We start from the raw sequence: 25,392 nt of genomic DNA, 5'->3' as shown, positions 1-25,392 counted from the left end.
ATCACTCTTTCTTCTTCTACCTAGTTCCATGTATTGGTACGTTCATTCTTTTATCCATTCAAGAAACATCTGCTGACCTATCATGTCCCATACAATAGCCACTAAGTACATGTAGCTACCTGAAGTTGTTAAAACTTAAGTAAAATTAAAAACTCAGTCCCAAAGCTGCACTAACCACATTTCAAGTGCTCAATAACCATATATGGCTAGGGGCTGCCAAATTTTCTTTATTAAGATATAATTGACATATAATAGTTTCAGCATACAGTATAACTGAATGTGATTACCATACTTGAAAGTTCTATTGGTAGCCACAAAAATGAAAACTCTTAATTCTTAACTTCGAGGAGCTTACAGTGGCCTAGAGGAGGAACAGAACCACCCTACAGTAGATCGGATAGTTTGCTAAGCATTTTCTGTGACTATCTGCCTCCTCCTAACACCGTAAAATAGATGTCATTATTATGCTTACTTTACAGAGTTACAAGTTAAATAACTTGTCCAACGTGTGTGAAAAGTATTGTAAGGCCTGGGGACACAAAAGGTGAGCTAAACTCCGTTTGGGATTTTAAGGAAGATTAGAAGTGGAGAGGGATTTAAACCCAGTCTACATAGACCATGCTTGCCCAACGTGCGGATCATGAACTATCTACGTTAGAATTACCCGGGTGCTCGTTAAACAAGTGCAAGATTCCCGGCACCTAGTTAGCCGCTCTGAGGGCGGGGCGTAGGAACCCACATTTTAAATAGGCTCCCATCTCTATCCCAGCGGTTCTTTCCTGTTCGCTGAGGTTTGAGCACCACTGGTGCAACACCACCTGGTCACCTTTATTTCGCTTTCCTTGCCTTTGCCTGACTACGGGGCAAGCCTCTCGGGGCCTCAGCTCCCCGGTGCGTAGCATGGGAGACCGGAGGCCCTGGCGCGTTAGCCGCCTGACGCACAGTAGGTCCCCGTCCGCGGGGCCCCAAGGCCCGGCTCTCCTCGCCCGCCGGGCGGCCTACCCTGGCAGATCTGCTCCCACAGGTTCTTTCCCCGCACCGCGCCCTGCCCCGAGGAGACAGGCAGCTCGGGGGACACGGTGGGCAATGGCGTCGGGGTGACGACCGAGGATTCCGCTGAGCCGGCGGGCTCCTCGCGCGCGGCTATGCGGCTGCTCACCGCCCCCGGGGCCGCCATGGCCGCAGTTTCCACGGTAACCGCGCTCCCCACACGCCCCCTGCGACCTGGAAGGAGCCGGAAGTCACGGGGTCGAGCCAGCGATTTGCTATTAATTTCCGGGTCACTGTGGAACGAACTTTCACGTGGAGGTGGGGAAGTTTGGTCTGCGGGTGAGTGTGGGGGACGCGACGCAGTGGGGACGGTGCGGGGTCTGGAGAGTGGGCCTGGGGATGAGCGCGACGAACAGGGAAAAGCGGGCGGCCTGCGTTCTCCTATCCACGCCTCTCGATCGCCGGTGTGCTCTTGCCCCGGCTGAGGCCGCCGCCTCCAGGAAGTTCTTCCGCCTTGGAGCGGGGCCCGGAACTGTGCGTAATACCTGTGTGTGTTTGTGCGGAAGCTGTGGCTCGGCGGAGGCTCTCAGGGACAGTTCTCGTCTCCAGGCTCCCTTGCGGGGAAACTGGGGTGTTAGTGCCATTCTGTAGAGCGTAGTCCTTTGGGCTGGGATCAAATCTCAGTTTTGCCACTTGCACACGTTAGTACTAATTGTAAGTGAACTAAAGTCTGCAAGCATCAATCAGTAACTGTTTGAGATGGGGTATTCACGGACTACCGCCAGAATTTAACAGCTTTTGGAGAAAGCGTTTGCATTTGCAGGAGACGCGCTGTAAGGGCCTTCTTTCCATATCGGGAGAGTGAATGTATTTGGAGTTGCATGTGAATAATCCCCATTTGGCTTCTTTGTTTTTCTCAGTTCTTTTGACCGCTGCCCCATCGAAGCACTCCTGGCTTTCTTGACTCCACCCTCTCCAGGTTCGCACCTTATCCCTCGCCTTTGCAAGCTGAGGTTCGTTCTGTTCAAGCCTTAATTACGATCCATCTATTTCTACATTTTTGTCATCCATGTCAGCTCAGTCACCCCAAGCCTCAGACCCACATGCACATCTGTCCCCAGAACACTTCCACTTGGATTATCTCCAGCCTGTCTCCCAGCCCCCCAGCCACCCCGCCTTCAGTTCCTTTTCCTCAGAGATTAGCACCACCTGCAGAGTTACCCAAGATGGAATCCTCTGAGAAACTTTCCTGATAATAGGCCAGGTTGGATGACGTCCGTTATCCTGACCTTACCACTATTCTTGCTCTTATCACTTGCACCGTCAGTTATTACACCTCTTTCCCTTTCACAACTACCTGCTCATTGTTGGCAAGTGTTTTATCTTGTTCATCTGTGTATCGCTGTATTCACTCAGTATTTATTGAGTTCATGCTGTGTGTACAGAGCTAGGCTGTAGGAATATAGCAAAAAACAGAAGTAAATAAAGGGTGTTTCCTCAATGCTCCAAGTGCTGCTAGAGTGGGTTATGAATGAACCTGAGCCATAAATGCAGTCCTGGCCTGGTTCTTTGAAGCTGCTGGTAGTAAACCAGGTCCAGTATGGCTCTCCTGGGCTCCGAGGCTAAGGGGAGCTGCAGGATGGAGAAGCTTCTGGCCTTTCCCTCCCTCTGTATAAACCTCTCGTGGGGGCTATCTCACCTGAGGGAGAGTGCTCTCTGGGCAAGTTCACTGTGGATTCAGTCTCAATGGAATGTTACAGATAAAAGGGGTTATACCAAGCTTTACTCTCATGGTGGCAGGTTGAGTGCTAGAATCATGTCTTCTACTGGGAAGCCGGCACTCCATCTCAGTCTCTGCCTGCAGGAGCCAGCCAGGAGCCCAGGGCAGAGCTCTTTATATAGCACACAGACAATAATGGCTCATTGCCAACAGGTGGGTAGGTTAGCTTACGTAGTAGGCCCATTACATCTTTGAGTGGTTTAGGGTCAGGTGAGGAACTTGGCCATAGGAACTTTCTCCTACAGAGGGTGTATTTTGTTTATGGATTCCTTGAGTGTCTCTGTCTCCTGGTTCAGGGAGCAGCAGGAACTGGGCTGGTGACTGGAGTAAAAGAAGTGGTCCAGCTAGAAGTTGAAATGTACTTGAGGGCTCCAGCCCCTTCTCACAAGTGCCTTCATGACATTTTCCAAAAACAAAGAACAAAAAAAGCTGGCCATTCTAGGTGGTTCTGTGTCATTACCTTCAGTCAATAAATGTTGGCAATTACAGTTGACCCTTGAACAACACATGTTTGAACTGCATGGGTCAACTTGCATTCAGATTTTTTTCAATAAATACATTGGAAAATTTTGGGGGACTTGGCAACAACCTGAAAAAATTTTTCTCTAGCTTTATTGTGTGAATACTTTATGTAATGCAACATATGAAATATGTGTTAACTTTTTGGTAAAGTTTCCAGTCAATACCAGGATATTAGTAGTTAAGTTTTGGGTAGTTATAAATTATAGGTGGACTACAGCAGGGGGGTTGGTGTCCCTAACCCCTGCATTATTCAAGGTTCAACTATATTTTGAAATTTAAAACTGAAACAGACTTGTAGGCTCTATGTGGCCCCTAAAACCTCCCCTCTCCTTGACAATGTCTTATCTGGTTCAATCCCTCTTATGGATGGGGAAACTGAGGCCAGAGAAGCCAGTGCTATGCAGCAAGAGTGTGTCAGAGTCACCTTCTGAACCCAGGTCCTGTCAGTACTACCCTTTACTGTAGCTTGCCGCTCCTCTTGTTACTAGCTTCATGGGAAGGTAATTAGGAGGGTAAGTTATGCAGGGTGCAGATGGGAGGAGTTAAATTTCCAGACCCCAAAGCAGAAGAGCTACTGAGATGGAGCAAGGTAAGGGATTAATTGTGCCACAATTACTGCCACTTGTGAGACTCAGCAAGAAGGCCTTCGTCCTGTAAAAGATAAGCCCCGAGGGCAGCAGCTGGTCTGTCTGGCTTGACTGCAGTGGTGCCCTCAGTGACAGGCACAGGGTAGGCAGCCGATAAAGTCTGCTGAATGGATGACTAGGCTCAGAGACTTATCAGCAAGGTACCAAGCACCCTCCATGGATTATCGTTTATTCTTTCTAACAGCCCTTTGGGAAGGAAGTGTTATTTTCCAGATGGGGAAATTAAGACTCAGGGCAGATCGGTGATTGGCTAGAGGGAGAAGTTTGGATGTGAACCTCGGGCTGTCCAAATTTCAACTCTATTCTATTTTGATCCTGTTTCCCTTTGCTCCACAGGAATCATGCCCATCCCGTAGCATTTCAGACTCTCCACTCAAAGAAACATGGGTCTTGACAATACCTAGTCGAATTGTGTACAGGGCACCTTGGCATGGGGATAACTTGTACCTTTTTGGTTTTTTTGCCCCCAGGAATGATCACCAAGACCCACAAAGGAGACCTGGGCCTTGGGCTGCCAGAGAAAAAGAAGAAAAAGAAGAAAGTGGTCAAAGAACCAGAGACTCAATACTCAGTTTTAAACAGTGACAATTATTTCAGTGAGGTCTATCCCACAGGAGCCACATCCCCCTTGAAAAATGTGGTCCAAGGGAAGGCACCTGAGATGTCTCTAGTGAAGAAGAAAAAGAAGGGCCACAGCACCGTCTGTGAGGAGCAGCTAGGATCTGAGGTCATGTTACACGCCAGACCAAAGGAGAGGTCGCCTAGCCCCAGGAAGCAGGCGCTCGGCTTATCTGAGTTCCTCAGTGGGGAGAAGAAAAAGAAGAGTAGGAAGTCCTTGTGGCCTCTGGCCATGTCCCCTGGCTCGAAGGTGAAGACCTCCCCAGACCACAGACGTGGTGAGGAGGTGACAGGAGTTGGCAAGAAGCTCAAAAAACACAAGAAGAAGAAGACCCAGGAGGCTGCAGCCTTCTCAGCCAGAAACCCTTGGCCGGAGGCTGGGGATGCTCTGTATGCAGGGTCTGTGGGGAAGGGCCGGGTGGAGCAGGCAGCCTCAGGGCAGAAACTGAAGCACAGGAGCCCCACGGAGCACAGCATGAAAATAAAAAAGAAAAAGAAAACCCATCAGGAGGGAGACACCCCCCTAGGACACCCAGAGTTCTCCAAGTCTACGGAGAACAACCTTAGGAAAGGAAGTAAAAAGAAGCTAATCAAAGTTGAGGCTCCAGAATACATCCCACTAGGACATGGCTCCAAGCTCCCTGCAAAGAAGAAAATGACGTCCAAAAGCGCACAGCAGCCAGGCATTGAGGAGCCAGCTTTGAAAAGTAAGAAGAAGAGGAAGGAGAGCAGAGTAGCAGATCCTTGGAAGGAGGTAGGCTTTCCTTAAGAACTACACTCTGCTTTGGGAGCATAAGGGTGGATGTCGGGAAGGATGTATGTGCATGTGTGCACACAAAGGCAGTCAGCTTCATCGCTGCCAGAATCCTGATTACACTGACTTCTGCCACAATGGGGGATTTTTGGACACATGTAACTGGAAAGATTAAGTGATGGCTTCAGGTATGGCTGGGTCCAGGTGCTTGTGCAGTTATCAATACAAGGATACCCTGCAATCAAAACTCCACCTGAGTTCTCACTGCACTCAGGATTTGAGTAAATTGAGATAAGTCTTTCAGAGGAATCCTTCTCTTTCTGACTCGCCATTTGCTGTCTAAAACTCAGGAACAAGATCGTTTGAGATAACATGGTCTCTAGCAATCTGAGCTTACTTTCTGAGCTCAGGATGCATGATTTAGGGATCAGCTAGATTTGGATCACAGGAGATGCCTTTAAGGCTTTCCTCAGCTCTGGGCTTTGTATTTTTCTATGTTGGTTTTAGTCCTAGACCCACTTCCCCTTCCCCCTTCCCCTCCCCCTCCCCCCATGGCAAAATGGTCCTCGCAGCCCCATTCTAGTAGTTCAGCCACCCTCAAAGGGAGAAGGGTGGCTGGCCCCTTCAAGAACGATTACACGAAATGTCCCAGGGCTGTTCTCACAGGCCCTGATCTGAAGCTGGAGGGGAGGGGTAGCTGAGGATAACAGTCCCATCTGAACCCTACTGTGTGAGTTGGGGAGAAGGCAGTTTCTGAGAGGAAATGGCATGCTGTTAACCAGGAGGAAGGGAATGGATGGTGGCCTGGTGAAGACAGCAGAGCCACTGTCTATCCCGAGGGGCTTCCTTGAGTAGGGGAGGTAAGGGAGGTGAGAGCACTGGAGTCCCCAGCCTTCATTGGTACCACCGCCAGGTCCAGGCTAGCATTCCTGTCCTCAGGGTGTGTGCACAGACATGGGAGGACACAAAATGGTCCAGGTCCTGCTCTGAGCAGATGTCTGGCGTGTAAAGTGGCTGGTGGCTGATGTTTCTTGAACACTTACTGTGTGCCTGGCACTAGGCTAATGTCCACATGTTATCCATCTTGTCTCTAGCCACATCTGGGGAGATAGCGGCTATGGTTTTCCCCATTTAACAGATGAGGAAACTGAGATTCAAGGGAGTTAATACCTTGTTGAGGATCACCCACCTGGTAAGGTGTGGGGCTGGGCTTTAAACCCAGTCTGACTCCAAACTTGAGGTTTTATCCTTTCTCAGAAGCCACCTGTATAACCTCTCATAGGTGTTGGTATCATTACAGCCCAAGGAACGACTGACTGCTTCTCTGAACAAGCCCTGGGTTTTCTTCCCAACTCTGTTCTTCCCTCCACGTCAGGGCCTGCCACAGCTAGTTCTGCTTCCTGGGTCTCTCCCAGCTTCGCCCTAGTCCATCGGACTTGGTGTCACTGGTCACCTTCTCTTCTCACATTCTCGGAGCTCAGAGGAGCCCCTTGAGAATCTGGAACCTGCCTCCCAGAAGCCCAGAGGAAGGCAGTGCCCTCTGCTTACCGTCTCCTGGGACGGGGCCTCTGCCTCCTGGAGCAGCCCACTGGCTCAGGAAACGCAAGTGTGTCTTCAGGGCCCAGCCAGGTGATGCGAGTGAACAGGGCCGTCCAGGGAGCATTACCCACGACCCTGGGTACCAGGCAGAGCATACCCAAAGCAAGGATGCAGGAAACGCGCAGCTGTCATCACGGAGGGGAAAGCGGCTGGCCTGAGGGCTCACTGCCAGGGTCCCTTGGGGCTGAGGCGTGACAGTGGGATCTGTGTAAGCCTGGCCAGGCCCTGTGAGGATGCCACGTGGGAGTTGAGCCCGGTGAGGGGCCGTGGCTGTCCGCGTGGAGGAGGCAGCAGGCGCAGAGGCCCTGTGGGGAGCAGAGAGGCTGAGGTGGCGGGAGCTGGAGGCGCTGGGGGGGTCACATGACAGAATGTAGAGGTCATAGGAGTCTGGATCTTCATGAAACGACATGGGAGCCCCCAGAGGGTTTGTGGGGGGTGATGTGTAGTGATTGAGTTTTAAAATTTTGGTTTACTTTTTCAGCTATAATTATGTAACTTTAAGGTGTATAACATATTCTAATTGAGTTTTTAAATCTGACCCAAGTTTCTGTGTGGAATGGATCAGGGTTGGGAGTCTAGTGGGGAAGCAGGAGGTAGAGACTGTCATGGTCACCCAGGCAGGAGAGAAGGGGGATGACCAGGGCATGCGTGTGTGTAGGAGGCAGTTGGGTGATTTGCTGGCAGAGTCGTCCCCCCACCCCACCCCACTCTCGCGGGACCCGAGCCCACCTCTGCATTCCCCAGGCCCTGCCAGCCCCTCCATCTGCATCAGCATCAGTGGGGCACTTGGCCTCTTTCCTCTTGCTGGGTTGGTGTGGCTGGGGGAGGTGAGATGACACCTGGCCGGAAGGGTCGTGCACCAAGCCTGAGTCAGGAGGCCTGCGTTAGTGCCAGCCCCCCTGTCTCTGACCTGCTGGGGTGACTCACCCTCACTTCTCTAAGCCTTAGGTCAGTGCCATGGGTTTGGGGGGAGAATTGCAGAAGAGGACAGATGCTAAATGTTCCGTAGGTGGCAGGGGTGGGACGGTTTTGTGGTTTTAGGTCTTTCCTGGACTGTCATGATCTTACCTGGCTGAGCTGCTGGAGCAGAGGCCAATGTGTGCTGGACTTTTCTCCCTCTGCCTCTTGTGCAGGAGCCTGACACAGACCTAGAGGTGGTGTTGGAAAAGAAAGGCAACATGGACGAGGCGCACATAGACCAGGTATGGCCCAGGTCCTCGTACCCTGCCGTGCATCTTGCCACCCGCCGCAAGACACACACTTGCCTCCTACCCGGCCACAAGATCCTGGTCCCATAGGGGTCAGGGACTCCCAAGGCCACCTGGGCGGCCTCTGGCTCACCTCCAGCAGCAGGGGACTTGTGGTCCCCCCACTTCGTGCTGGGAGGCCCTTCACTGCCGCAGCTTTGGCCACAGGGCCACCTGTGCACTCAGAATCCCATGCTGAGTTTCTCCTCCTTGTTCCGCTGTAGGGCCGTAGGGGTTGACGAGGGCGTGTCCGTGGGCCACCCAGCAGGGACAGGAAATGGGCTCAGCCAGGCCCACACCACACCATGCCACCTTCTGGCCTCAACTGGGGAGCATTTAGAGTTGTTCTGCTGTGGACCAGCTTCTGCTTCTGTTGTGCCCATATCCCCAGGCAAATGCTTCCTATATAGGAGTTGGACTTGTTAGAATTGGGGTATTTTTATAATCCTAGACCCTAAGTCTTGGCAGGACAGCATGGTAACTGCATAGGCTTGGCCTTGGACCATTATTAATGAGGTGGTCCTGGGCAGTCACTAACCTCAGTGACCCTCATGGCACCTGTGAAGACCATTGAGGCCATTTGTGTAAGGTGCTCAGCAGGGCCTGCCTCCGACCTGTCCTGATGAGTTGCAGCCATTACCCTGACAGCACGCCCATGCTTTGTTAGCAAGTAATTGCTGAGGAGAAGCAATGGTGGGTGACATGGAGATGGACCCTGTGTCATGGCCCTTCTACTCTGGGAGAGAGAGAAATCCAGTGATTTCAGTGATTTCTGGATCATACTCCAGGTGAGCTGAGTATGAGGAGGGAGGCCTGCAAGATGCCATAGAAGTTCCAAACCTAGGGTCTCTGGGGACTGTCCCTGGAGGGGGAGCATCGTGGTGGGGCCGAGAGGGTCAGCGAGATGCTGCTGACACAGCCCAGGCACCCTGGAATGGGAGTGCCCCAGTCTCCTGAAGGTTGCTGTGTGGCTGGCCAGGCCCCAGGAACAGGCTGAGCAGCCACACAGGAAGCTGAGAGTGTTCCTTACTCATCCAGGCCCCAGGCCCCTTCCTGCAGCTCATTTCCCTGGGACTCCAAGGGTCCCCATTCCTGTGCACTGCACCAGGGCAAGCCTACCAGTGACCCCTTCTCATCTGTGCCTATTGAGTACTTCACAGTTTTTAAGAAACTTTATAACCACTTGGGATGACAGACTGCCTCAGTGACTGAAGCTTTTAGTCCTACCTCTCCTGGTTTTCCTGTAAGTACTAAAAGTTCATGATGTTAAAAAATTCAGGGGAAAAAACAACTTAAAATCCTACCATCTAGTAACAATCACTGTTAACTTGTTTATATTCTTCCAGGTTTTTCCTTTGCATATACGTTTGTAATTTTAAAGCAGTGTACAATCACACTGTGTATTCCCTTTTCTTGACTTATATCATTTACCTGGTGACTTTAAGTTCAGTAAGTGCCATCGATACCATCCCGCATCTGTAGCATGATCTGCTTAAGGAATATACCATCATTTTCTTGCTCATTCCTACAGCTGTCACTTTGATTTGTTTTATGTAGTTCTGACTATATAAATGGTCGTCTTGTTTTGAGGCCCGTGGCAGATTAGAAGGGAGGAAGAAAGGGCAACCAAGTGGGACAACAAAGTTATGCCTGAACTTTGGGAGAGAGAACAAGACCCTGGGCACTTTCATATCCACAGCAGGGTCAGTGGTGCAGTAATAGTGGCCCTGAGCCATACCAGCAATGGTGTGTATAATGTACCTACTGTGTGCCAGGTGCTCTGTTGGGGTCTTACGTTCTGCACCCAGCAACTTAATGTGGAGTAGAGGGTTTTCCTATACCAACAAGCAGTTTTCCAACACTAGGTAGGTGCCCCACAGTTCAGCTCAATTCTGATGTATCTACCTGGAGTTAACATCCGATCCCACAGGCTAAGGGCTCAGTGCCACCACACTGCCCCCACCCCATCCCTCTTCAGGCACCAGTCACATGACCAGCTGGGCATGGATGTGAGGTTTCAGGGACCACTTTCTGGGGCTTGATTAATTTGCTAGAGCAACTCACAGAATTCAGAGAAACATTTTACCTTATCAGGTTGCCAGTTTGTTATAAAATGATGTAACTCAGGAAGAGGCAGCTGGTAGCAGTACACAGGGAAAGGTATGGGAAAAGGGCACGGAGCTTCCATATCCTCTCCCAGCATGCCACTTATCAAATCGCCACCCGGAATCTCTCCAGACTCCCTCCTTTGGGGCTTCATTACATAGGCATGATTGACTAAATCATTAGCCATTTGGTGCATGAGCTCAATCTCCAGCCCCTCTCCCTTCCCTGGAGGTTGGGGCCCCATGTTTAGGCTCTCCTGAAAGTCACTCATAAACAACAAAAGACACCTTGGTCACTCACAGCACTTAAGAAATTCCAAGGGTTTCAGGAGCTCTGTGCCAGAGACTGATGAAGACCAAATATGTCTGTCTTACAAATCATAAAGTTGCAGTTCTTTTTCTCCCATTTATCCTCCAAGGTTGCTGATACTTCTCTCTGCAGGTAAACAGACCAAGGTACAGAAAGGTTAAGTGCCTGACCCAAGGCTATACGACTAGGTAATGGCAGTGTTAGGATTCAAACCAGCGTGTGACTAACTCCACAGTCTGTTCTTTCTAGAAAATGATGCTGGTACTACATTATCCTCTGTATGGGAAAGCAGCACTTCAGACAGTGTGGTTTGGGAAAACTTTTACCCCAAACCACTATTACATACCAAAAGCGTTCTAAAGCTTAAGGTGGGTAATTTAGTTTCTGAGAAAATTCTTTCTTACGGAATGGCAAAATGAAGATACATGAGGCCTGCCTGTTTTGGGCCAGGGGTGTGCAGCCCTGGGGCCTATAGAGGATGCTTTGGACAAATGCCTGCCCCAGTTTGCAGCAGAGAAAGCTGCTCTCATTTCTGTTACCCTCTGTAGAGTCCCTGCCCCCTTATGGTCCTGAGTTTTAAGCTCAGAAAACTTCTGTGTCTCATTTCCCTTTTTTTTTTGCCTCCCTTTTGCTCAGGAAAGGCGAAAGGCCTTGCAAGAAGAGATTGATCGTGAGTCAGGCAAGACAGAAGCTTCTGAAAGCAGGAAGTGCACAGTAAGTTTGGTGCTAGGGCTCCCCAGGGTGGCATGTTCCAGCAGCCTGACCACTCCCTCCTGGCCTTGTGGTGGGGGCAGCAGAGTGATAGGAGACCAAGTTAGACCAGGTCACAGGGGCTGCCCTGGTCTGCCAGCTGGCTCCCTCTGCCACACACCTTGTCCTGAGCTGATTTCCTTTCTTCTGAAAGGGGTGCTTGCCTCTCCCCTGGAGAGCTGGCCAAGTGAGATAAGCAGCCTGAACCTTTGTCTCTGGCAAATGATGTTGAGGCTTTTCCAGCCATGGATGGTGCCCTAAGCAGGCTGCTGGGATGGAGGCAGGAGGCAGAGGTGAGAGGGTGGTGGCTGGCCTCTCAGGACCAGCTCCAAGGATTCCAAACCAGGCCCAAGGAGATGGGACAGGAGGACAGTGCAAGGACCATGACATCAGGCTAAAGGTTCAGGGCAGTGTGGGCAGGGTAGCGGCCATGCCAGGCCAGCTTTAGCAGCCAGGTAGGGAGCTTGTACTGGGCTCTAAATGCAGTGGGAGCTGCTGGAGGGCATTTGGGTAGCAGAAGCAGGGGGCCGTGTTAGCAGGCTCAGTCTGCAGGCCTGAGTCCTGGGATGGTAGCAGAGGGTAGAGGAGAGAACACCTTCATAATCCAACAGGACTTGTTAATAGACTGGATTTGGGGGAGAGGGAAAGAAGGATCCGGGTAATGGGAAAGACTTATCTTAAACCTTCACAATATAATACAGAAAAGAATAGTTGATTTGGATCAAAAGACTTGAGACCAGTTCCTGGCTTTACCGCTTTCCAGTTGTGAGATTCTAGGCAAGTAACTTCACTTCTCTGCCTCAGTACCCCCGTACCCCGGAAAGTGGGACTCATACCCTGGCCCTGTGGGGTATGGAGTGGGGCTTTGTTAGTGTCTTTACTTTCAGTACCTCCTGTCTGTCCATCCTGTGGAGCTGCACAGAGCTGACGGGACACCCTGATTGAGCAGAGGAAGGCAAGAAGCAGGGTGGTGTCATTTAGAGATAGTGCCCCAGGGGCTACAGCTTGGAAGGACCCGATGTGTGGAGGTTCATCCTGGGGTACAGATGCTGGGATCTGCCAGGGACACTTTAGGTGGCACTGCCTCCCAGGACCTAGGACCACTTGACCGTTGAGGCATGTGGGGAGGATTCCAGACTGGTCATGGGCACCTCTGGGAGGTCCCCTCTGAGTGAGTTAGCAGCACTCAGAGGGGCCAGGTCAGCCTGTGGCACTGCTCTGCCCCGGACTCTGTGTGGGGCTGTCAGAAGCAGCCTTTCATTCTAGAAATTGCTGGTCTGGGAAGCTGTAAGTATGCTTGTATCTGAGCTATGGTGAAGCTGGGAAAATTTGTCTCCAATTCACTCAGGGCAGCTGTAGCCACGACTGATTCTTACTGTTCTCTCAAAACTGACCTAGAAATAAGTGCTAGGCTAGCATTTGGCTCACAAGTGGAAAATTCCCGGGCAGTTTGGAGGTCAGCAGTTGGGGTGGGGTGGGGTGGCGTGGGAAGAACGACCAGTTATCAAGGACTTAAAGTGTGACAAGGATCATGTTCCTGGTTGTTGGTATAAAATCTGATTTGAGTCTCCCTTAAGCCCTGGGAGTAGATGTTACACCCCCAGTTTATGCTGAGGACAGTGAAGCTCAGAGAGGTTAGGTGGCTTGACCAGGTCACACAGGTGGGGCTTGATCCTGGCTCTCTGTAACTTCAGGTCAGAGTCATCTTGGGGAGCTGAGTGTCCTGCCTGTCCCAAGATGTGAAAGGGAAGGGGGTCCTTTCTTAGGCCACTTCCCTGGGGCTTTCTTGCATTTTCTTGAACATGGGTGATTGGTGCCTGCATTTTCTGGACAGGAATTGGGACCCCTGAGTTCTTGGGTTGGCTCAGCCTAAGACTTGGCTGTGTGACTCTTTCTGTCTCTGGGCCTCTACTCTCTACTCTGAAATGCATTGCTTCTGCAAAGAGAAATTCATTTCAGATTCCCACTTGCCCCCTACCTTCCAACTGACAGAAATCTCTGGCTGATGGATGAGTGGCCAGCTGGTGAGGTGAGGTGGGACATGCTGTGTTGGGGTTAGGCGTGCTGTATTGTGAGGTGTGCCATTCTCTGCTATGAGTTGGGGAGGGATAAAGCAGACAGGCAACCCTGTGTATACACATGGGCTTCAGCATTGGCCAGACGTGGGGTAGAATTCTCGCAGGGTTACTCATTAGGCTGTGCCCTCCATTTCCTCCACCATGAGATGGGAATGCTAACAGTATTCCTCATAGGGCCCTGGTTAGAATTAAGACAATCTCATGAGCCCTGTGCTTGGTCCACAGCAAGCACTTAATCAGCTGGATCCTCCCTGGTGAGGCTGGGGTCTGGGAAAGGAAAGGGCTTTGGAAACCAGGACAGTAACCACCATTTTTCTCCTAACACAGGGAACTCAGTTTGGCCAGTGGGATACTGCTGGTTTTGAAAATGAGGAACAGAAACTGAAATTTCTTAAACTAATGGGTGGCTTTAAAAACTTGTCCCCTTCGTTCAGCCGCCCTGCTAACACGGTCAGCAGGCCCAACATGGCTCTCAGCAAGAAGGCCGCCGACACCCTGCAGCAGAGCCTGCAGCAGGACTACGACCGGGCCATGAGCTGGAAGTACCGCCGCGGCACCGGCCTCGGCTTCTCCACTGCCCCAGGCAAAATCTTCTGTATTGACACAAGTGCTTCCAAGTCCATCAAATTTGAAGATTAAACTCAGTTGTCTTGTCCCTCGAAACAGCCAGAATTGCTTCTGTTACTCAGTTATGCAGATGAACGTCACCTGACAGTGGTCTGTAATCAAGCTCCTGCAGATTAAGCACAGTTATGTTGATGTGCTGGGACAAACTGCTGTGGGGGCAGCTCATGTTTCAGGAGCCAAGAGAACATTTGAATGACTAAGACCTCCTATTTTCTGTATTAAGCATCCCGTCCCTGTTTGAAGACATCGGTGTACATAAAAAATAATAGCTAACCTTTCCTTGAGTGCTTAGTAAGTGTTTCCTTGCATTCATATATTTAATCTTCATGATTATGAAATAGGTGCTATTACTAACCTCATCTTACTGATGGGGAAACGGAGGTTCAGGGATGAGGTTACAAAAATTGCATTGGGTCACCCAGCAAATGCCAAGTAGTGTATATTTGTACCACAAGCCCTGTATCACTGTTCACTACTCTTAAGAGTCCCACTAGGGAATTCCACTAGGAATATTCAGTGGGGGTTAAAGTCTTTTGACTGAAGAATCAGAAGTGTTATTATATGTCTAAATCTCAAATATGAAGTAGAATAACTGATAGGGAGGAGCAAGTTCATTGTCCTTTCCCTTGGAGTAGCTGCAGGCAAAGAGGCATCTGAATTGCCACCAAGCAGGTGTGGCTGAGCTTTCTCTGATGTGGGGAAATGTGTTTCTAAACCAGTCTTGCCTTTTCTGGCTGTCTGCCTTCCATCAGTGCTGAGCTTGGATTTAGTCTTTTTGTGCTTTAACCCAGTTCTAACAAAGGCATTTTAGAGAGGTTAGTCCTCCAAATGAATCCGTGGCAAATTCTCAGGTTCGTGTCTTAGATTCTTTGCTATCACAAGCAATCGAATCCCAGGTGACCTCTGATGGAGGGCATGTGGGATGACACAGGAAGTTGCCTCCTCAGCTTTGGGATCAGTGATTCCAAGCCTGGACTCTACAACCAGCCTCCCGAGAGCTCCAGGAGCACATGACCACTTTATCTCCACCTCATTTTGCCTCTCAAAATACAGGATCTGAGTGGGACTTTTTTTTATATCAGGTGCCTTCCATAGACATCCCAGTTCAGGCAGGCCTCACTAGACAGCCAGGAAAGTCAATCCCTTACATGGCATGAAGTCCTGATGTGTAGAGGTTGATTTAGCAGCTCACCAAGCAAACTCTGCCCCTCTGCTCCACCATTCTCAGTGTTGGCTTCAGGCTGGTGGGAGGAATGCTGCAGCAATCCCAGGGGGCCTACTGAGACACTAGGACATTCCAGAGGAAGAAGAAAATCCTTGTGGCTCAAGGAAACTTTCAGAAGAGACCTTTCATCATAAGTCATTGCTTAACAGTGGGTCATACACCTATTCCTGCACCAGTCCCAGGTGTGTCAAAGGAGAGGCTCCTCAGGCCAGTCAGAAAGAGTGTGAAGAACAGATACTGGCAAGGCAAACGGGGCCCACTGCTGCCCCCCTGGGTGAGGGGGTGAGGCAGGCCTGCCCAGGCCCTGACTGACAAGCCTGGCCACGTCGGGAGTCCTGCAAGTCTGCACTCGCATGACAGGTGGGCCACTTCCCTCAGAACGTGAGCTTGGCCTTTGATGAATTCAGCCTTGAGATATGTAAGGAAGAGGCCATCTAAATGCTGTAAGGGAAGGTTCTGCATTTCGAGTTCTGCCTCTGGAGCACTTCCTCCTCTGACATGGGAGTGACCCCTTCCTGGCCTTGACCACCTCCGCTGGAATCCACTCTGAACAAGGAACCATGTGACTGCCCCTCTAATCGTTCCATCTTGCTGAGAGCCCAGGCTACAGCTTGGAGCTGCCCCAGCTCTTCAGGAAGGATTGCGCTCAGCCATCTCCTCGGTGAATCTGGAGGGTGGCTGGTTGATCACCGTCTGTTCCCTGTAGTGGTAGCTCTCATTAGGGTGTGATGGGCAGGTCTTTTCCCTTCCTGCCATTTAGTGAAAGTCTGTATAATAGGATTTGATTTTTGAACTCATTGTATAGCCATTGGCTGAAGAGTTCCACTTGCTCAGAGAAAGGTTTATTAAAGTCTGTCAGAGAGGCAAGGTTTACCCAGTGAAAGTTGGGCAGCCAAAACAGCAAGATGCCTAGTATCCTCCGAACAGACTTAACAACCTTGTTTCTGTTGTTCTCAGAGGTATAGACCACCGATGCTCAACTGAGCAGGCCCCTGTGTGCAGCAGTCTGCAGTCCTGGGAGGATTTACTCTGAGCTTGTGATCTTAGCTGGGCTCCTGTGAATTAAACTATGTTGTCTTGTGCCATCCCTGCCCCTTGCCTCTATGGCCATCCTCAAGTTGCAAGGTTTTTTGGTATGATTTCCCGTGTAGTTTATTCCTTGATTACATGTAGAACACTACCTGTGTCCACAGGTATAAGGTGGTTTTTAAGTTTTTACTCTGAATCTGGGCAAGATGGGTAGGGGAAGTCTGGCATACAACATGGCCAGTCTTAGTTGAATAAGACTTTCTCAAACTTGGCTGTTTTTCCCTTGGGGATTTTTAATTGATTTGCCGTCCTTCAATGGCAAGGTCTTCCTTCCTAACAGTTGCCCTTATCCAGCTGTCCCTGACACCATGATTTTTAACCACTTTATTCCTTGGGGTGATTTCCTGTTGTTCCTCCCTTAGCCCACTAGACCCTGCCATGAGACCACCTTTGCACAGCTAGACTGGCCCATCAAAGGTATTTCCCAAATACATAGTTCTTAGTTCTCTCCTAAAAGAAAATTTGAGTTCGGCTCTGTAAACGTAGGATTATTCAGGTTGGCAGAACAGTGGCGCACCCCAAAGATGTCCACAGCCTAATCACTGGAACCTGTGAATATGTTAGGATACAAAACAAAGGAATCTAGGGTAGCAGGTGGAATTAAGTTTGCTTATCAGCTGACTTTAAAATACGATTATCCTGGATTACCTGGCTAGGCCCAATCTAATCATAGGTCCTTAGATGGAGGCAAAGAGTCTAAGACTTGTAAGAAGACTAGACAAGCTGTCTTTGGTTTTAAAGATGGAAGAAAGGGCCACACACCAAGGAATGCAAGTGGCCTCTAAAAACAGGAAGAAAACAACAAAATTGATTATCCTGTAGAGCCTCCAGAAGGAATGCAGCCCTGCCGACACCTTCCTTTTGAAGGTAAGACCATTGAGACCATTTGGACTTCTGATCAATAGAACCATAAGGTGATAAAATTGTGTTAAACCACTAAGTTTGTGGTAATTTGCTGAAGCAGCAAAAGAAAACAAATGTAGGTTTTATGCAGTTTTCCTTATTTTTACCATTTCAATTACTAAAATCGAATTTTTTTCCTTCATAATGACAATAAACTTCATCCCACTTAGGCTGTGGTTTTCAGAGATAGGCTAATTGATTTAGTAATGCGCTGGGGAAAAACCATGCAAGAATGTGGAAAATCTAAGCCTTTTCCTGGGCCAGGCAACAGATAATTCAGAAGCTCCTTTGGTGTAATGTGTACCTTAACATGAAAGGTCAAGTTCAGGTTAATGTATGAGCATTAAGAATTCACTGACTCAGGCTTTGTAACTAATACTGGCCAATGTGTGTAGCCTCAAAGTAAAAGAAATGCATAATTTGTGAATGTGCCCATTGTTTTTCATTTAAATAGTATAGTAAAAATGGTATATGGAATAATTCTAATGGAACTAAGTTTTTAAAATAAAGGCCACTTGGGACTATTTCGGCAATACTACCATGCTTCCAGAATCTGTGTTTTTGTTGTTCAGGGAAAGGAAAAGGGTTATTTTTAACTACCTGCTGTTCTTTAATGGAGGCCATTTTCTCAGAATTCCTGGAGTGAGGGTTAACTGTTAAGTTGGTCAGAAATCTGTAGCATATTCTTGGTATTAAACTATCCAGTTAAAACATGGGTTTATATGACTTCATTCTATTTAATTATTTTAGTCACTTGTACTGAGATTAACTGTGTGAACTGTAATCATGCATTTCACAGGGTAGAGATGTAATCTTTGCTCAGTGTACAGCTTCCAAAACACAATGATTCAACATTCATATACATTATGAAATGTTTACCACGATAAGTGTGGTTACCATTTCTCACCATACAAGTTATGACTATTATTGACTATATTCCCTATGCTGTACTTTACATCCCTTAATTTTTTTAATAATCACGTTTGTACCTCTTAATCCCCTTTATCTACTTTGCTCATTCCCCCCAACCCTTCTCTCCTCTTGCAGCCACTAGTTCTCTGTATGAGTCTATTTCTCTCATCTGTTTTTTAGATTCCACATATAAGTGAATACAGGGTATTTGTCTTTCTCTGAATTATTTCACTTACCATAACTTCCTTTAGGTCCATACGTGTTGCAGAGCGCAAGACTTCATTCTTTTGTATGGCATGGTAATATTCCATTACATGATACTACATTTTCTTTATCCATTCATCTATCAGTGTACACTTAAGTTGCTTCTGTATCTTGACTACTGTAAATAATGCTGCAATAAATATAGGGGTGCACAAATCTTTTTGCATTTGTGTTTTTGTTTTTTTCAGGTAAATATCCAGAAGTGGAATTACTAGATTGTATGGGATTTCTGTTTTTAATTTTCTGAGGAACCACCATACTTTTTTTTTTTTTTAACCATAGTGGCTGTGCCAATTTGCAATCCTACCAGCAATACATGAGGGTTCTGTTTTCTCCACATCCTTGCCAGATCTTCTTTCTTTCCTTTTTGATAGCCATTCTCACAGGTGTAAGGTGATACCTTACTGTAGTTTTGATTGCATTTCCCTGATGATTAGCAATGTTGAGTATTTTTTCAGGTGCCTCTTGGTTGTACATCACCTTTGGAAAAGTATCTGTGCAGGTCCTGTGCCCATTTTTAATCAGACTATTTGTTTTTTTGGTGTGGAGTTGTATGTGTTCTTTGTATATTTACATATTTTGGATATTTACCACTTACTGAATTTACCACTTACTGAATATACCACTTGCAAACATGTTCCCCCATTCAATAGGCTGCCTTTTCATTTTGTCGATAGGTTCCTTCACTGCGCAAAAGCTTTTTTTTGGTTGATGTAGTCCCAGTTGTTTATTTTCACTTCGGTTGCCCTTGCCTGAGGAGACAGGTCCAAAAATACACTGTCCAAGAATTAACTGTCCGTGTTTACTTTTAGGAGTTTGATGGTTTCAGGTCGTTGGTGTCTTTAATTCACTTTGGGCTTGCTTTAGTGTATGGTATAAGCACTAATTTTCATTCTTTTGCTAAAGATTAATTTTACCTTTTCAAAGAACAAGCCCTTAGTTTTACTGATCTTTTCTATAGTTTTTTGTTTGTTTCTATTTCATTTATTTCTTCCCTGATCTTTATTTTCTTCCTCCTTCTAGCTTTTGGCTTCATTGTTTTTCTGGTTTCTTTAGGCGTAAGGTTAGATTGAGATTTTTCTTGTTTGTTGAGGTAAGCGTTTATCACTATAAACGTCCTTCTTTGGGCTGTGTCCCAAAGCTTTTGGAACATTGTGTTTCTATTTCCATTGGTCTCAAAGTATTTTTTTTTTTTTAATTTCCTCTTTGACACATAGGTTGTTTAGTAACATGCCATTGTTTAGCCTCCATGTGTCTGTTTTTTCCTTTTTTTTTTTTTCATTGTAATGATTTCTAGTTTCATACTGTTGTCATTGGAGAAGATGCTTAGTATGATTTCAATCTTAGATTTATTGAGGCTTGTTTAGTGGCCTAACATAGGATCTCATCTGGAGAATGTCCCATGTGCACTTGAGAAGAATGTGTATTCTCTTTTTGGTTGGAATTTCTGTATCTGTTAAGTCCATCTAGTCTGGTGTGTTGGTCAAAGCCACTGTTGCCTTATTGATTGTCTGGATGATTTATCCATTGGTGTAACAGGGAGTGAAAGTCCCCTACCATCATTGTATTACTGTTTCTCCCTTTATATCTCAGTATTTACTTTTTATATTTTAGGTGCTGCTCTGTTGGGTGCACAAATTATTGGAATTGTTAACACGCTTGTTGCCTCAATCCCTTTATCACTATGTAATGTCCTTATCTCCTGCTACACTCTTTTGTTTCAGTCTGTGTGCCACCTCGATTTTTTTTTTTCATTTCTATTTGCATGGCATATTTTTTTCCATTCCTTCAGTTTCAATCTGTGTCTTTAGGTCTAAAGTGAATCTTTTATAGGCAGCATATAGAAAGGTTCATTTTTTAATCCATTCAGTCACCTGTCTTTAAACATTTTAAGTAATTATTGATAGGTGTTTCCTGCCATTTTGTTTCTGGTTATTTTTATAGTTCTCTGTTCCTTCTCTTGCTCTTTCCTTGTGAGTTGATGACTTTTAATAATTGTGTTTGGATTCATCTTCTATTTTTTGTGTATCTGTGTTAGATTTATGGTTTGTGATGACCATGAGGTTCAAATATAAAACCTAGTGTATATAGCAATCCATTTAAGTAAATTGTTACTTAAGTTCAGACATATTCTAAAGGCATGTTTTTAATCCCTTCCTCATGTTTTTTCTGTATTTGATGTTAAATTTACATGTTTTTATTTTGTGTTATCTCTTAACTATTGTAGATATGATTAATTTTACTGCTTTTGTTTTTTTACCTTCATACTAACTTTTAAGCGATTGGTCTGCTAACTTTACTATATAATTTATCATTAAAATTTTTTCTATCCTAATTTTCTTACCTCTAGTTTTGGCCTTTCTTTTCTGCTTAAAGAAGTCCCTTTAACTGATTCACCATTAAGGCCGATTTGTTTAGTGGTGGTGAACTCCTTTAACTTTTGTCTGTCTGGGAAACTGTCTCTCCTTCAGTTCTGAAAGATAACCCTCCCTGGCAAAGTATTCTTAGTTGTAGATTTTTTCCTTTCAGCATTTTGAATATATGCCATTCCCTTCTGGTTGGTCTACAGATTATTTGCTGAAAAATGAGCTGACAGCCTTAAGTGGAATGGTGTACCCTCGTATGTAACTAGTTTTTCTCTTGCTGCTTTTAAGATTCTCTGTTTAATAAATGACACTTTAATTATGTGTCTTGGTGTGGCTCTCCTTGGGTTCATACTGTGTGGGCCTCTCTGTGCTTCCTGACCTGGATGTCTTTCCTTCTTCATGTTAGGGAAGTTTTTATTCTTTCAGGTAAGTTTTCTACCCCTTTCTCTCTTCTCTTTCTGGGACCTCTAACACAAATGTGAATATACCTGGTATTGTCCCAGAGATCCCCCACCCTTTTTTTTACTGAGTTACATACAATAAAATGCACAAATCTTAGTATACTACTTGATGAATTTTAACATATATACACTCATGTTAACTATTGCCCCAGTCAAGGTACCAAACTTTCTACTAATTTCCTTCCCCTTATTATTTTACCCATCTCTTTATTCCCTTCCCCTGTGGTAACCACCAGTCTGTTCTCTGTGTTTGTATTTGTTTTGTCTTTTAGATTCTACATATAAATGAAATCATATGGTATTTGCCTATGACTTAATTTCACTCAGCATAGCACCTTCTAGGTTCATCCATGTTGTTGCAAGTGCCAATATTTGATTTTTCATGGTTAATATTCCACTGTATATATGTACCCCATGTTTGTTATTCCTCTATTAATGGACATTTAGGTTGTTCCCATATTTTGGCTTCTAGAAATAGTGCTGAAATAAACAGTGCATATTTATTTCCAGATTAGTGATTTTGTTTTCTTCAGGTAAAAGTCCCAAAAGTAGAAATAAATGGGTTGTATGCCACTTCTATTTTCAGTTTTTTGAGAAACCTCCATAATGACTGTACAATTTGCAATTCCACCAGCAGGGCATGAGTGTTCCCTTTTCTCTACATACTTGTCAACACTTGTTACATCTTGTCTTCGTGATATTAGTCATTCTGACTGGTGTAAGGTGACATCTCATTGTATTTCCTGATGATTTGCATTTCCCTGATGATTAATGATGTTGAGCATCTTTTCATGTGCCTGTTGCTTTTATGTCATGTCTATTTAGGTCCTCTGCTCATTTTTTAGTTGTATTTTTTTGGGGGTTGATTTAGTTGTATGAGTTTTTTATATATTTAAGATATTAGTCCTTTTATAATCTGCAAATATATTCTCAATACAGTAAGTTTGCTTTTCATCTTGTTTTCCTTTGCTATACAAAAGCTTTTAGTTTCTGTAGTTCCACTTGTTTTTGTTTCTCTTCTGCAGAGACTTCCAGAAAATACTAAAGCTTATGTTCAAGAATTTATTGCCTATATTTTCTTTTAGTAGTTTTATAGTTTCATGTCTTATAATTAGGTCTTTAATCCATTTTGAGTGTATGTACAGTGTAAGAGAGTGATCCCATTTCATTCTTTTACATGTAGCTGTCCAGTTTTTCCAACACCATTGTCATGTTAATTGACCATATAGGCATAAGTTTAGTTCTGTTCCATTGCAGTGTTATGCCAATACCATACTGTTTTGAATACTGTAGTTCTGTAGTATAGTGTGAAATCAGGGTGTGTGATACCTTCCCTGCCCCCAGCTTTCTTGTTCCTTCTCCAGATTGCTTGAGCCATTGAGGGTTTTCTGTGGTTCCATAAAATTTTAGGGTTATTTTCTCTAGTATTCTGAAAAATGCTATTGGTGTTTTGATAGGAATTGCTTTGAATCTGTAGATTGCTTTGGGTCAGTATGAGCATTTTAACAATATTCTTCCTATCCATGGGCATTGAATAGCTTTCCACTTATGTGTTGTTGGTTTCTCTCATTGACTTAACAGTTTTCAGAGTACAGGTTTCTTACCTCCTTTGTTAAATTTATTCCTAAGTATTTTATTCTCTTTAATGTAATTAGAAGTGGGATTGGTTTCTTAATTTCTCTTTCTGCTAGTTCATTAATAATGTATAGAAACACAGAACAGATTTCTGTATGTTGATTTTGTATCCTGTGACTTTACTGAATTCACTTATCAATTCTAGCTTTCTGGTGGAGCCTTTAGAGTTTTCTATATATAGTTATGTTATCTGCAAAATAGTGACAAGTTTTACTTTCTCCTTACTAGTTTGGATGCCTTTTTCTTGTCTGATTAATGTGGCTGGGACCTCCAGTATTATGTTGAATAAAAGTGGCAAGAATAGGCATCCTTGTCTTGTTCCTTTTCACCTTTGAGTATGATGTTAGTTGTGGGTTTGTAATATGACATGCTGAGGTATGTTCCCACCATAGCCACTTTGTTGAGAGGCAACCAGTCCAGGGAGCTTCCAAGCGGGCAGTGGGCTAGGCCCTCTCTGGTTGGGTGACAGGGTGGAGGAATACTGTCTGGGAGTGTCTCCTGGATGGGTGCCAGCCATGGTCATGCTAATGGCATGGCTCGGTGCAGTCTGGGAGTCTCCCAGGTTGGCATCAAGCTGGGGCCATGCAAACAGGGTGGCTGGAGACCAGGGTGTGGGTAGAGTGAATCCACCTGAGTGTTGTACTGGAACCACCTTGGTGGAACTTCCACATCTCTTGATAGGTGTGTTTGGGTGTGGGCAAGGGCCAGGAGGCCACCTCTTTCACATCTGGAGCTGGTGTATTCACCCTGACCCTGCTCTTATCTGCAATGTTATTGTGTGTGGGAAACATATGTAGTGGCACTCACCTTGTTCCCATCTGCACTAGTGATGTGCAAGGCCAGCATAAACTATGCAGTCTTATCACCCTGTCCCTGTCTGCACTGACACTGTGTGTGTGTGTGTGGGGGGCCATAAACCGTGCTGCTCACCAGCTTTCCAGTCCCAAAGAGTTCCAGCAGTTTCCCTGCCAAATCCATTTGGCAGTCAGGTTTAAACCCTCCAACTTAGCAGTTTTTCTGTGGCCCAGGGCAGGGGAATCTGTGCTCCCGTAGCTCAGCAATATCCTTCCCCACTGCAGGGCTGCTCTGGGGGTGGGGCTCCCTCTGTCACCTTGTCTCCATTTCTCCTGATGTTTTCATGTGGTCTTTTTCTCTCTTGTGCAGAAGGTGTTCACTCAGGCCTCCATTCTTCCTTGGGATGAATTTCTCTGTGTAGGCATGGATTGCTGTGTACATGGGAGGAGGTGGGTTCAGGCTCTCTGTGCGACCACCTTGCACTCACCTCCATATCCTCTTTCTTAAAAATTTTTTTGTGTTCAGCTTGGATGATTTCCATTACCCTTTTCTGCAGATTGCTGATTTGTTCTTGATCCTCTTATCTGCTGTTGATTTCCTCTAGTGTATGCTTCATTTCAGTTACTATATTCGGCTCTCTAGTTCTCTTTTTTGTATTTTCTTTGTTCAAGTTCTCACTGAACTTACTCTTCTTTCAAATCCACAGAGCATCTTATGACCATTACTTTGAACTCTAACAGGTAGGTTGCTTATCTCCATTTTTTTACTGAGGTTTTCTCTTGTTCCTTTGTTTGGAACATATCTCACTATCTCTTCAATGTTATCAGGTAAGTTAGCTATGTTTCCTGGTTTTGAAGGTAGTGGCCTTATTTAGGTGTCCTGTGGGGCCCAGTAGTGTAGGCACTTTTCAAACTGCTGCTTCTATTGGGTCCCTGGAGTGACACTGTGCCTGGCCCCTTTAAGAGCAGAGGCGGCTTGGTTTTCTATAGCCCTCTGGCTCTCCCAGAGTTAAGCTCCACTGACTTTCAAAACCAGAAGTTATGGAACTCACAGCAGCTTATCTTCCTGATATAGGGCAAGGGTTGCCTGATGTGGGTCTGGAAACCACCCTGTCCCCTCTGCAGGGTGGACCTTCATGCCTGTGATATCCCTCCCACTTGTGGGTTGCCAGGAGTCGGGGCTGGGGGTTTTGGTTCCTGACCATGTCTCTGCTGCTCCCACCCTTTTCAATATGGCTTTTTTGTTTTATATTGTTAGCTGTGAAGAGCTGTTCTGCTAGTTTTGAGGTTGTTCACAGAATGAGTCGCACTAAGTAGTTGGAGCCTTGCGTGTCCGTGGAAGGAGGGAAGCTCAGGGTCCTCCTGCGCTGCCATCGTTCTGAGTTCCTATGGTGTGCTGGGATGCCTGCTAGCTGGGCTTGAGGGGGCCATGGTGCAGGGGCTGCCCACCTCTAGCCCCTCCTTCACCTGCTGTGGTACAGCCCCAGGTGCCCCCATGTGCCTGAGCCATGACAGATGTGTGTGCTGTATGGGCAAGAGCCAGGTGACCCACCAGCATATTCTATAGAAAAAGGAGTTGAGCCATCTGTCTTTTATAATGCTCTAAGGTGATTTAGGCATCAGTTAGGGAGAGGGAACAGTGGCTTTTACATGGACTCTTCTCACTAAAGGCCCCTCTGAAAGCTACTCGTGCATGTAAACGCTAAGGCACTGCTG

General features: G+C 46.4%; 2 protein-coding genes across 10 annotated transcripts in view; one reads left to right on the top strand and one right to left on the bottom strand.

Moving 5' to 3' along the window:
• Nucleotides 1-1,177, bottom strand: part of IQCK (IQ motif containing K) — a 134,180-nt gene extending 133,003 nt beyond the window's left edge. For all 6 annotated transcript variants that reach the window (XM_057486992.1, XM_036917054.2, XM_057486995.1 and 3 more), the window contains exon 1: nucleotides 1,003-1,177. In XM_057486992.1, coding sequence (XP_057342975.1) covers nucleotides 1,003-1,177 — 175 coding nt within the window. The remainder of the gene's footprint in view (nucleotides 1-1,002) is intronic.
• Nucleotides 774-17,768, top strand: KNOP1 (lysine rich nucleolar protein 1). Of its 4 annotated transcripts, none has more exons than XM_036917049.2 (5): nucleotides 774-891; nucleotides 4,410-5,311; nucleotides 8,044-8,112; nucleotides 11,209-11,286; nucleotides 13,728-17,768. In XM_036917049.2, exons 2-5 carry the CDS (start codon nucleotides 4,412-4,414, stop codon nucleotides 14,037-14,039), a joined length of 1,359 nt encoding a protein of 452 aa, XP_036772944.2. In that variant the 5' UTR covers nucleotides 774-891; nucleotides 4,410-4,411; the 3' UTR covers nucleotides 14,040-17,768. The 4 variants fall into 4 exon arrangements, with proteins under 4 accessions (XP_036772944.2, XP_036772939.2, XP_057342971.1 ...); XM_036917044.2 differs by lacking the exon at nucleotides 774-891 and adding an exon at nucleotides 1,146-1,329; XM_057486988.1 differs by lacking the exon at nucleotides 774-891 and adding an exon at nucleotides 1,285-1,329 and having other exon boundaries at nucleotides 4,276-5,311.
• The last annotated feature ends 7,624 nt before the right edge of the window (nucleotides 17,769-25,392 follow it).

Source organism: Manis pentadactyla, chromosome 10 (genome assembly GCF_030020395.1).
Source record: "Manis pentadactyla isolate mManPen7 chromosome 10, mManPen7.hap1, whole genome shotgun sequence".
Lineage (NCBI taxonomy): Eukaryota > Metazoa > Chordata > Mammalia > Pholidota > Manidae > Manis > Manis pentadactyla.
This window is presented reverse-complemented; position numbering and strand designations above follow the sequence as displayed.